Consider the following 12,272-nt stretch of genomic DNA (forward strand, 5'->3'; position numbering starts at 1 on the left):
AACTTTCCTTAGAATCAGTTTGCTTAAATTTAGGAATTTGATAAAGGTGATTTCAAAGGCAAATTACTGTGTAAACAGGTGAGCACCAGAAAACAATAAAAGACTGGTGAAAAGGCTAACAACTGTTAAGGACCCTATAATGAAACTACTTCATGACTGTCTTTAAGACAACTGGAAATCATGACGGTTGGATTATTTGTGGTTCATTTAAGAAATATGCATGGGATCCCTATGAAAAGACCCACATGCAAAGATCTGAGCCTTACCTCTAAAACAAGAGAATGAATTTATATTAATATAAATTTAAAATAAAATGGATATGGCATATGAAAATTCTGGTATTGTAATTTCCCAGCCTAAGACTCCAATCAAATAATTGATCAAGAGGATTTTTTACTATGATTTATATTTAATAAATCACCACCTATTCTAACAAGTCAATAAATACTACAATAAAGCGCCCTACAAATTTATATTAGTCAGAAGTGTAAAATTTGGGTTTAATAACAGTGGAATACTTACAGAATCTTCTGATAATGAGCGGCGGCAAAGATCTATAGGAAAAAATGATTTTAAAATTAATATTGCAGGGTAACTCTCATTCCTTTCACCATTCTGAAGAGTAAGAATTAAATTCTTGGGCAGAAGATTTCAAGATAATTTTAATAACAAGCAAATTCGTAATTTATTATTAGCATCAACATAAATAATAATAAACATTACATAAATACTATCAGTCCTGGACTATTCTAGCTCTCTGGCATTTTTCTTTCATTTGTAATCTCTAGGTTAAAAAAAAAATTAAGGGCATTGAAAAAATATAAATGCAACAAATGTTCATCGCAAAAAAATCAATGACAAAAATGTAGTAAAGACAATAATCCCACTACCAAGAGACAACCACTATTAGCATTTTCATTACTATTTTTAAAATGAGGGCCCCTGGGTGGCTCAATGGGTTAAGCTGCTGCCTTCGGCTCAGGTCATGATCTCAGGGTCCTGGGATCGAGTCCCACATCGGGCTCTCTGCTCAGCAGGGAGCCTGCTTCCTCCTCTCTCTCTCTCTGCCAGCCTCTCTGCCTACTTGTGATCTCTCTCTGTCAAATAAATAAAATCTTTAAAAAAAAAAAATTTTTTTTTAAAAATATTTAAAATGCAAAGGCACAGCTGCTTTTAAAATGAAAGTGTGATATTCCATATACTATTTTGAAACCTCCCTTTCCCATTTATTATATTCTGGACATCTTTATAATAAAGATCTACATTATTACTATTTTTTTAAATCAAGGCTTTTTTAAAAAAAGAGATTTATTTATTTATTTATTTTAGAGAGGGGGGGAGAGGGAGGGATGGAGGGGAGAAGCAGACTCCCCGCTGGGCACGGAGCCTGATGTGGAGCTAGATCCCAGGACCCATGAGATCATGATCTGAGCCAAAAACCAGAGTAGGACCTTTAATGGACTAAGCCACCCAGGTACCCCTAGATTTACATTTTTATTTTAAATGACTGCACGATATGTTTATGTCAGATGTTTATGTTATGTTTATGTTAGATGTTTACCTCAAAAATAAGGTCTGGTATGGATGAAAATGGACAAGTACTCTGGCTTAGGGATTAGACACAAATAGGGAAGATATGCTAAACTGCCAAGAGAAAGGCTAGATGAACTTTGAGAAATTCCCACTGCATCATATAATTTCCAATTATATAGTTTCCAATTATAAATCTCACAAAAATCAAATTCAATTTTTGGAAATAATGTTTTAAGTTATACGCACATTACAATTACACATAATTTTAATAAACTTCCAACCTTCAGCTTTTTGCAGGATTTTCATTGCTTGGCTCAGCTGGCCTTGTCCTATCAGAGCACATGCAGCATTGTAGCATAGTTCGTGTGTGCCTTCTTGGAGGCCCAAGTTCTCCTGTCAAGGAGCAAAATACCAGTCAAACACTAGACAGGAATCTCATTTCATAGCTGTGTGGGTACACGGGGATACTCACTGGAACCACTTTTTCCCAATTGCTTTGAGCTGCAACTACTGCTGAAAGGTTTGTTTTTCTCTCTTCATCATAATCATCTTGGGAGTTTCGGACGAGATCTCTATACACCACTAAGCATTCATCATAGCGTTCTAATCGGTATAACTACGGGGACAAATACCAAGTAAAAGATCAGAGGGGAAGACAGATGTAGTATTATGCCTCAAACATCATATAAACCCTTTTTTGAATCACTAAGTAGGAAAGCTTATTCAGCATGATACAGGCAGTCAACAGTCTTTCCTTTACAATTTTTCAATTAGTTCTGGGTGCTATTAACTCTTCCAAAAACTTGGAATGAATGACTCTCTACTATACTGTAGATCTACAGCCATGACTCAAATAGAAGTCATTGTATTACCTCCTTCCTGACGTTAGGAAAGTGCCTAAGTAGGTTGTGAAACAAAACCTGTCCAAAGAAATCACCCTTATAATAAGTTAGAAATCTAACTTATAATGAAAATATTTTCCCACCCACAAAACAATTGTTAAGCCCCAGTGAACAGGAACAAAATTAGATGTTAACAAAAGGACTTAACATTTCTTAGGAGTTCAGTATATTTAATCTTCATTTCCTTTTCCCAGATGGGGAAAAGCTAGGATAGGGTTAATATCAAGTACATAAAATATTATTCTTGTTTATTTCATTCAAGTTGTTCTCAAAGGGCAATAACAACTGCCACTCTGGGTAAATTAAGTCAACTATAAATGACCAGGACTCATGCCCTTCATCAAACTCAGAATGTTGGCATTTACCCTAAATTTGCCCAGCTTACCTTAAAAGTTCTTTATAAACCTACAATCCATGAACTTGTCCAAATCTTTCTCCAACCTGTATGTATTATTTAACTCTTACTATCTCTTGGAGACAATACATATATTACATCATTTGCCCTGACATTTTAAAAATCTTTAAGAGGCTTTAGTTACTTCTAAAACATTCCTGTCCTCTCATCATTAATAGCTCTTTTTTTACATTAAGCTTAATGAAGTCTCTCAAGCCCTTTCAGAATAAGATAGTTTTGAGGAATTCATAAACTAGTTAAATTCACCCAAATTCTTATCTATCATGATTTACTTTATTTTAACCTTAAAACAAAATGTGTTTAAAGCTAGAAAGAAATACATTTTCAAAACTGTATTAGTATATCCCTGGACTTCATCTTCCCAACTAAAAAAGTCAAAGTTTCATAGGATAGTTTTTAATTCTAATTTTCTAATTACCCTGGAGAAATAATTCATTCACAATTATAGATGCAACTGTTTGTGTGAAGATCAAGAGGAGAGAATATGTTCAAACCTCAAGAATTGGTTTGGTGGCAAGTTTTGTGGAGCATCAGGATGGGCTGATGTTCCTCATCCCTGCTCCTCCCGACAGGTACAGTCATGCCCACTCAGGAAGATTCTCTACATGTACTTTAAAGCAGTAATTACCACTTGTCCATAAAGCTCCTTTAATTTGTCTGTCTGCTGATTGGCACTCTCTATTGTCTTCAAGGCATTCTCAATTCTGTTCAGCCTGTATTCACAATATGCCTTCTCAAAGGAAAGAGAGTTACTGAAAAAGAAAAACAAAACAAAACACAAAAAAGGATCTGATCATTAGTTAACACTGCAGAGCATCCACTATATGCCACACACTGCTGTAAGGACCTGATCTATAGTAAGTCATTTAATCTCCATTAACAATAGATGAGGAAGGGGCACCTGGGTGGCTCTGTCAGTTAAGTGTCTGCCTTCGGCTCAGATCATGATCCCAGGGTCCTGGGATTCAGTATCATATCAGACTCCCTGCCTAGCAGGGAGCCTACTTCTCCCTCTTTCTGCTGCTCCCCCTGCTTGTGCGCTCTCTTTCTCTCTCTGTCAAGTAAATAAAGAAAATCTCAAAAACAAACGAACAAACAAACAATAGATGAGGAAACCAACAAAGTTTAGTTACAGCCTGAAAATCAGTTCCCAAGTGGCAGAAAACATTATATCCATTTCCCTTGCCTCTCTGGCTTTCATGGACAATCTCAGAATTAACGGACCTTTGAAACAAACATTTAAGAATGAAATCATGGGGGCGCCTGGGTGGCTCAGTGGGTTAAGCCTCTGCCTTCGGCTCAGGTCATGATCCCAGGGGCCTGGGATCGAGTCCCGCATAGGGCTCTCTGCTCAGCAGGGAGCCTGCTTCTCCTAATCTCTTTCTCTGTCTGTCTCTCTGCCTATTTGTGTTCTCTCTCTCTGTCAAATAAATAAATAAAATCTTTAAAAAAAAAAAAAAAAAAGAATGAAATCATGAAATCAAGTAACTAAATACAACCTGAACACTATTTTATTTTTTCCAAGATTTTTTTTTCAGTAATCTTCACACCCAACATGGGACTAACTCACAACCCTGAGGTCAAGTGTCATGTGCTCCACCAACTGAGCCACCCAGGTGCCCCTGAACACTATTCTAAATGAGTTATTACAGAAGTATCTTAGCTCTACTTATCAAATAAGCTATATAAATGTGTTCAAAAGGCAAATAAATAGCAAATAAAAGGTAACTAGAATCTTAAAAGAACATAGTACTTGTAACCAAACAACTGATAAACACACAACAATAAAAACATTGCCTATCTACACTGACAACTCATCTACATTAATGTGACACTTGAAACTCATTTTGGAGTTTCATTTACTTATTTTTATTTTTTATTTTTAAAAATATTTTATTTATTTATTTGACAGAGGGAGACACAGCAAGAGAGGGAACACAAGTAGGGGGAGTGGGAAAGTGAGAAGCAGGCTTCCCGCCAAGAAGGGAGCCCAAGCAGGGAGCCTGATACGGGGCTCGATACCAGAACTCTGGAATCATGACCTGAGCTGAAGGCAGACGCTTAATGACTGAGCCACCCAGGCTCCCCTGTTTGCTTATTTTTAAAGATTTTATTCATTTATTTGACAGAGGGAGAGAGAGCACAAGTGCGGGGAGTAGCAGGGAGAGGGAGAAGCAGGCTCCTGGATGTGGTGTTCAATCCCAGGATCTGGGAACATGACCTGAGCTGAAGTCATTAAAAACTGAGGCACCCAGGCACCCCTATAAGTGACTTTTTTTTTTTTAAAGATTATTTATTTATTTATTTGACAGAGAGAGATCACAAGTAGGCATAGAGGCAGGCAGAGAGAGAGAGAGGAGGAAGCAGGCTCCCTGCTGAGCAGAGAGCCTGATGCGGGACTTGATCCCAGGACCCTGAGATCATGACCTGAGCCGAAGGCAGCGGCTTAACCCACTGAGCCACCCAGACGCCCCTATAAGTGACTTTTATTCACGGTTTCTCTATCTAGTGTTTGTTTCTGCAAGTAGAGGAAAATACATATATAAATTCTTATAACCTCCTTTTCTTATACAAAAAGTATACTATATAGTTGTTGCCATTTGAATATGGGTTTGAACTGCCTAAGTCCACTGATTTGTGGATTTTTTCGAATAAATATAGTATAGCACCTTAGATATATTTTCTCTTATGATTTTAATATCATTTTCTTTCCTCTAGCTTACTTTAACCTAAAAATATAGTATGTAATACATATAACATAAAAATACACGTTAATCAACTATTTATGTCATCTGTTAGGCCTCTAGTCAATAGTAGGCTATCAGTACAGTTTTTGGGGAGTCTAAAGTCATACAAAGATTTTCAACTGTGTAGAAGGTTGGTACCCCAATCCCTGAGATGCTCGTGTCAACTTTATAACCCAGTATTTCTTCACTAAAGAGTAAATATGTTGCCAAAAACTTTTTTTTAAGATTTTATTTATTTTTTTCTCCCAAAGATTTTATTTATTCACTTGACAGAGAGAGATCACAAGTAGGCAGAGAGGCATGCAGAGAGAGAGAGGGAGAAGCAGGCTCCACACTGAGGAGAGCCCAACCTGGGACTCGATCCCAGGACCCTGGGATCATGACCTGAGAGGAAGGCAGAGGCCCAACCCACTGAGCCACCCAGGTGCCCAAGATTTTATTTATTTATTTGACAGAAACAGATCACAAGTAGGCAGAGACTCAGGCAGAACAGGGGAAGGGAAGCAGGCACCCCAGCGAGCAGAGAGCCTGATGCGGGGCTCAATCTCAGGACCCTGGGATCATGACCTGAGCTGAAGGTAGAGGCTTTAAACCACTGAGCCACCCAGGCACCCCCCAAAACTTTATTTTATACATATTTCTTTTGGGGAATTAGACATAACTGTAAATAAAAATCAAATTACAGTAAAAATTTAGAATATAAATTCACATTTCATGAAATGAGAAATAAATAAAAAAGATTAACAACAGCAAATCTGAGATATTCTAAAGACTGTTAAAGAACCCTGACACATGGGGCGCCTGGGTGGCTCAGTGGGTTAAGCCGCTGCCTTTGGCTCAGGTCATGATCTCAGGGTCCTGGGATCGAGTCCCGCATCGGGTTCTCTGCTCAGCGGGGAGCCTGCTTCCCTCTCTCTCTGCCTGCCTCTATGCCTACTTGTGATCTCTCTCTGTCAAATAAATAAATAAAATCTTAAAAAAAAAAAAAAAAAAAAAAAGAACTCTGACACCAAACGATTTTGACCTAAAATCATAGTCACCTCAATAATTCTCAAAGGAGGTAAGCACAAAGGTCAGGCTATACCTGACTTATATACTGATAAATGTATGTGTGTATGTATATATACATATATATATTATATACATATATAAGTGTATATGTGTATATGTATATATATAAGTGTATATATATATACACTTATATACTGCCATACCATTCTAAAGGCCTCTACTTACACATCCTACCCTACATGTTCCACCCTGACTTTTTTTTTTTTTTTAAGATTTTATTTATTTATTTGTCAGAGAGAGAGAGGGAGAGAGAGTGAGTGAGCACGGGCAGACAGAGTGGCAGGCAGAGGCAGAGGGAGAAGCAGGCTCCCTGCCGAGCAAGGAGCCCTATGTGGGACTCGATCCCACGCCGCTGGGATCATGACCTGAGCTAAAGGCAGCTGCTTAACCAACTGAGCCATCCAGGCATCCCCCTTTCTGACTTTTTAATTAAACTTCTGAATTGTTCTCCTTATATCCTTCAAAAATTCATTACATTTCTGACCCATATCCTTCAGCAGTTTACTTGCTTCTTAGTGGTTCAAAGGGAAGACAGAGATAAAGAAAAAGGCTCCCTAAAGCAGAAAAGAAGATACTACTGCTCCTTCCAGATTCAGAAATACTTCTACCAAGCAAAAAAGGAATGAAAAATCACTGAATAGTGAGGAAAAAAGAAATAACATGGAAATGGTTATAGCTATGGTAACCATATTTCTAATAACTGCACAAACAACTAACTGAATCACTTACTTGGCTAACACTTTAGTGTGAGTATTGATGACATTCAAGGCTTCCTTGAAACTTCCATTTTGGATAAGGCATACCACTTTACAGTGTAGGGCAGTTACATCATCCTTGTTGATCTGCAGTACTAGAAAAAAATTTTAGGAAAACAATTTTAAAATCCATTTCCTTCTCACAGTTTTACTAAAATTTCCCACCCACTACCTCAAGAAGCTACATTTCTAATTGTATAGCAGCAACAACAATTAGTTGCAGCATTAAAGAAAATGACCCATCTTCATTTTTAACTTAGGAAGTGGCAAAAGGGCAGTTATAATTTAGTAAGATTTCCAATGAGATAGATTCCCAAGATGCATGTAGCAAAAAGAAAATTTTAAATAATGGCATAAAGAACTAAGAACCTATTTTTCTCCAGTTTTTTCACCTTAGGACACATGCTACATCCCATACATTTCACCAATTGAAAGAAGTAAGTTCACCAAGAAAGAAAAAAGTTCATGTAGAATTTGGAAGCAAAAATGACTCAGTTTTGAATACAAGCTTGTTATTAGTGTCTTTAGGTCATGGGCAAATCATTTCACTGCCAAATGTTAGTTTTCTGTTCTACAAAACGAGTATGAAAGTTTATTAACAAGATTAAATGAAAATACTTTAGTAAAAATTTTTAAGTTGTAAAGTATACAAATGCCACTTATTTTGCTGGCAGTACTTCCAAAAACCTTTCAAAATTTCCCTTTTCACATAAGACGACAGACCAAAAGAAGACAAGGAAAGACTCAGGTTGCAAAGTTTCAAAGCTAAACAGCTGTTTAGTGTCAAAATGACCCCAATCACCCTCCTTGCCCCTGGACAATGTTAGAAACCCAATTCTGTGTAAGAATCATAAAAATTTTCACCGATTAAGAGAATTATTGATCAACAAACTGAAAAAACAAAACAAAACCGTGATTAAATAATTTCTGCAAAATACTCACTACACTGCTACTCAATAGTACCGGTTGCAGGTTTAGCCAAAGGCTAAAGCTAATTCAAAACAAGTTTAGGAATCAAATTAACTCTAATCAGTTCCTTAATCAGTTTCCTTACTGTCTGAAATAATCGAAAGTGCACTGTGGCACAATCACTTTTTACATTAATAGGATACTGAAAATTATACAATCATGTATGCTACTGACATACTTTGTATGTTACTGCTTTAAAGAGCCAAACCCTGTCTTTGTAATCACTTTTTCAAATCTACCAAACACAGGCTGCATCTTCAGTAAAGAATTTACCATGGCAGAGAGCATTAAAAAGCATGGCCTTACTGCAATTACACAGTAAAGGATACATGAATATCATAAGTAAACCTCACACCAAAGGCAGCTGACTTAAGATTATTAGTTACAGGGCAAAAACAAACAATCAAAAAACAAAAACCCAAAACGGAAAAACAAACCAGAAAACAGGCCAAACTTTTCTTCCGACGTTACTTCGAATGTTAATGCTTTCACACACACATCCTCTGACCTAATGACACCGGGGAGAGTGGCAGGCCCTCTCCCCTCTCCCCTCAATCTGTACAGCTCCCACCTTGTCAGCTCCAGCTTCAAAACTACGTGTCCCTAGCAGATTCCTCCCTGCGATGCGGCCCTAGAGAACAAGCTCCCTTAGCAATACTGTCTTGATCGCTCTTCTAAAAGGATGGAGAAAAGGTGGTGATGTGACATATTTGCGAATTAAGGAGTAAAAACGGAGGAGTCGAGTAAGAAAACAGTTTCAAAAAAGGCGCATGGAGTTGCGGTCTCTTTAAATTTCACCCTCGCTACCCCGCGATGGGTGAAGAGGGAAGTACACGTGGCTCTAAGCAACCCTGGGTCCAGGGCTGATGAGGTGGAGCAGAGGGGCCGCAACCCGCGCCCGCCAGGTGTTCGGACCCCCGCGCCGCCGCCGGCGGGATCTCCGATCCCCGCGTCTGCTCCGAGGTGGTCGCGTCCGCCGGAAGGAGGCCGCAACCTCCCTGCGGCCTGGGCCCGCCCCAGCACTTACTCTTGTTGACGGTCTTAAGAGCGCGCGTGAAGTCACCGTTCTGGCCATAACGGTTTACTTCACCCCAGAGCGCAGACACCGAAACCCCCCCGCCGCTGCCGCTCGCCATCTTGGAGGAGACGCGGGGAGGGGCGGGGCGGGGCGACTTCTGCCCCGGAAGAGGATCTCGGAGGCGGCCAAGCGGAGGAGGAAGCCGGTGGTTGCTAAGCGTCTTGGATTCGGAAGCGTTGCTATCCCTGAGTCAGTGTTGGAAATCGGAATCTTAGCTGTCTTCGCTAGAAATTTGCGTGGTTAGAAAGAATTGAAACACCTTACCTGAAGCTGGTAGGAAGGAACGAGGTGTCGGACCCCGGGAGGGGTTGAGAGGGGGTTCACCAGACAGTTTTGGCTCAAAGCAGCCTGCGTTTCTGGGGCTACAGCAGCTGGCGAGGCAGCGTCCGGGTCCCACGAGGCGGACGCAGCCGAATGACGATCTAGGGAAGAGAATAAGCGGTCTATAGGGTGGTACAAGTACTAGCTAGAAACCTTAGGGAGTCCTTTGAAGGAGAGTGGGGAGAGAAACGGCTTCTCTTTGCTGCTGGAGAAATTCCTTCAAAGAGGAATTATATTTGAAAAGGATCGTTAAAAGGCGGTTTAGGAAAACCTAGGGTAGGGTCTGAATAAAATTCTAGCAGAGAAGCGAATATGAGGAAAGGCACAGAAGAAAAAAAAGAACGAACAAGTGCAAAGCACCTTTGACGAAACCCCCTTGGCTGCGCTGTGAGCTCCAGTTCAGGAACAGTCGGCAGTAAGGCCAAAGGATGATGTGTAAGGGATGAGAATGCCAGGGCTCAGTTTCTGGCTCTGCGACTCTTGTGAGCAAGTTACTTATCCAAGAGTCCCAGTTTTCCCGACTGTAGAATAGGGAAAATATTATTATTGTTCTGGGCATAACATATACCTCATGCATCCTAGCATGTGCTGGCACTCAAGACAAAGACATAGGAGTTTTAGGGTTTTTGTAAGCGCTTAAATATCAAGATATATTTGAGTGTCGGAACCGAGTTTGTTCCGTTTGAGTTTGTTCTGTTGAGTGCTCTTAAAAACGAGAGGGCATTTTTTTGAATGCCCCTGCGGACCCAAATACTGTCAAAATCCACTAACTCCTGCCACTTGCTCTCTCTTTCCCAGCATCCTATTCTTTTTATCCTTCAGTATTTCTGTACCTGCTTCCAGATTTTAAAAAGTACTTCTTTGATCTTGCAAACTAGGCAACATTCCCCGTCATTCTCTGATACAGCTCTGTACTTCTGAGCACTCATCGTTTGAAGCCTATCTCTTTATATGGATATCATTTTCATGAGGACAGGAACCACATTTACCTTTACCACAGTATCTTTGGGATCTAGTACACTGCCTGGCACATAGTTGGTACTCAACTTTTTTTTTTTTATACTTTATTTATTTATTTGTTAGAGAGAGCGCGCGAGCACAGGTAGACAGTGGTAGGCAGAGGCAGAGGGAGAAGCAGGCTCCCTGCAGGGCAAGGAGCCTGATGTGGGACTCCATCCCAGGACTCTGACATCATGACCTGAGCCGAAGGCAGCCGCTTAACCAGCTGAGCCACCCAGGCGTCTGGGTACTCAACTTTTTAACAGGAGTTTTTGCTTATTTCTTCCCTAATCTGAGTTCCTTCAGGGTAGAAAGTATGTCCAGCTCCTAGTTGTGTCCAGTGGTACCTGGTACGTTTCATGTCTAATCGATATAGTATAATGTAAAGCACTGCTGGTCTAATGAACTCTGTCTCAGGAGAAAATAATCTCTGTGAATTAGTAAAAATCATGGAAAGAGTTGTGAACTTTCATTGTGGAACTGTCAGAGATTTTAAGCTAATTATGCCCAGATTTCAGGAGGGCAAGGAAGTTCAGATGACATCTGATATACTCAAAATGTGTAATTTTTTCTGAGGAACAGTTCTATAGTTTTCACTGGATTCTTCAAAGGTGTTTTTATGCAACAGCCCTACTCCACCCGAGATTAAAAACCACAACCTTAGTGGTTATCCTGTTCTCAGAAGACTGACTTTATAAAAGAATTCAGTTTTAGTTTCTGCTTCAGGCTTGATCCCATACTGTATGTAGCTTCCAAAAATTCCTCAGAATTCTGGTATGGACTCCTATGGTTGTATTGCTTATGTCATTTTCATCAGGTTTTGTTGCAAACAGGATATAAGTATATGGATTTTATCTCTCTCTTTTTTTTTTAATCTGCCATTTTTGAGACGAGTCTTCCTGAGTGGTCTTTTAAAGAATTTATCTGGGGCACCTGGGTGGCTCAGTTGGTTAAGTGGCTGCCTTAGGCTCAGGTTATGATCCCAGGGTCCTGGGATTAAGTCCCACATCGGGCTCCCTGCTTAGTGAAAAGTCTGCTTCTCCCTCTCCCTCTTCCTGCTGCTCTGCCTACTTGTGCTTTATATCTCTGTCAAATAAATAAATAAAATCTTTAAAACAAATAGTTTATCTGATGCCATTCTTCTACCCTCAAGATATCTAAAAGCCTATCATGTAACATCCTTTGTGGCTTGGCCTCTACTTTTTTTTTTTAAGATTTTTATTTATTTATTTGACAGACAGATCACAAATAGGCAGAGAAACAGAGAGAGAGGAGGAAGTGGGCTCCCGGCTGAACAGAGAGCCCAACGCAGAGCTCGATCCCAGAACCCTGGGATCAATGACCTGAGCCGAAGGCTTTAACCCACTGAGCCAGCCTGGTGCCCCTGGCCTCTACTTTCTATCTCCCCAACCCACATAGGTCTTCTGTTACTCCCTAGTCCCCTTGCATGTAATACTCCTTTGACATTTAGTTATGTGTGGT

At 39.9% G+C, this 12,272-nt stretch overlaps 1 protein-coding gene across 1 annotated transcript in view; it reads right to left on the reverse strand.

The window, feature by feature from the left end:
- SRP72 (signal recognition particle 72) overlaps nucleotides 1-9,570 on the reverse strand; it is a 31,651-nt gene extending 22,081 nt beyond the window's left edge. Inside the window, exons 1-6 of the mRNA XM_059160672.1 lie at nucleotides 9,420-9,570; nucleotides 7,398-7,518; nucleotides 3,479-3,602; nucleotides 2,006-2,149; nucleotides 1,815-1,926; nucleotides 523-554 (exon numbers count right to left, since the gene is read on the reverse strand). Of these exons, the coding sequence (XP_059016655.1) occupies nucleotides 523-554; nucleotides 1,815-1,926; nucleotides 2,006-2,149; nucleotides 3,479-3,602; nucleotides 7,398-7,518; nucleotides 9,420-9,528 (642 nt within the window). The 5' untranslated portion in view covers nucleotides 9,529-9,570. The remainder of the gene's footprint in view (nucleotides 1-522; nucleotides 555-1,814; nucleotides 1,927-2,005; nucleotides 2,150-3,478; nucleotides 3,603-7,397; nucleotides 7,519-9,419) is intronic.
- Between the last annotated feature and the right edge of the window lie 2,702 nt (nucleotides 9,571-12,272).

This window comes from Mustela lutreola, chromosome 1 (genome assembly GCF_030435805.1).
Source record: "Mustela lutreola isolate mMusLut2 chromosome 1, mMusLut2.pri, whole genome shotgun sequence".
NCBI classification, from domain to species: Eukaryota; Metazoa; Chordata; class Mammalia; order Carnivora; family Mustelidae; genus Mustela; species Mustela lutreola.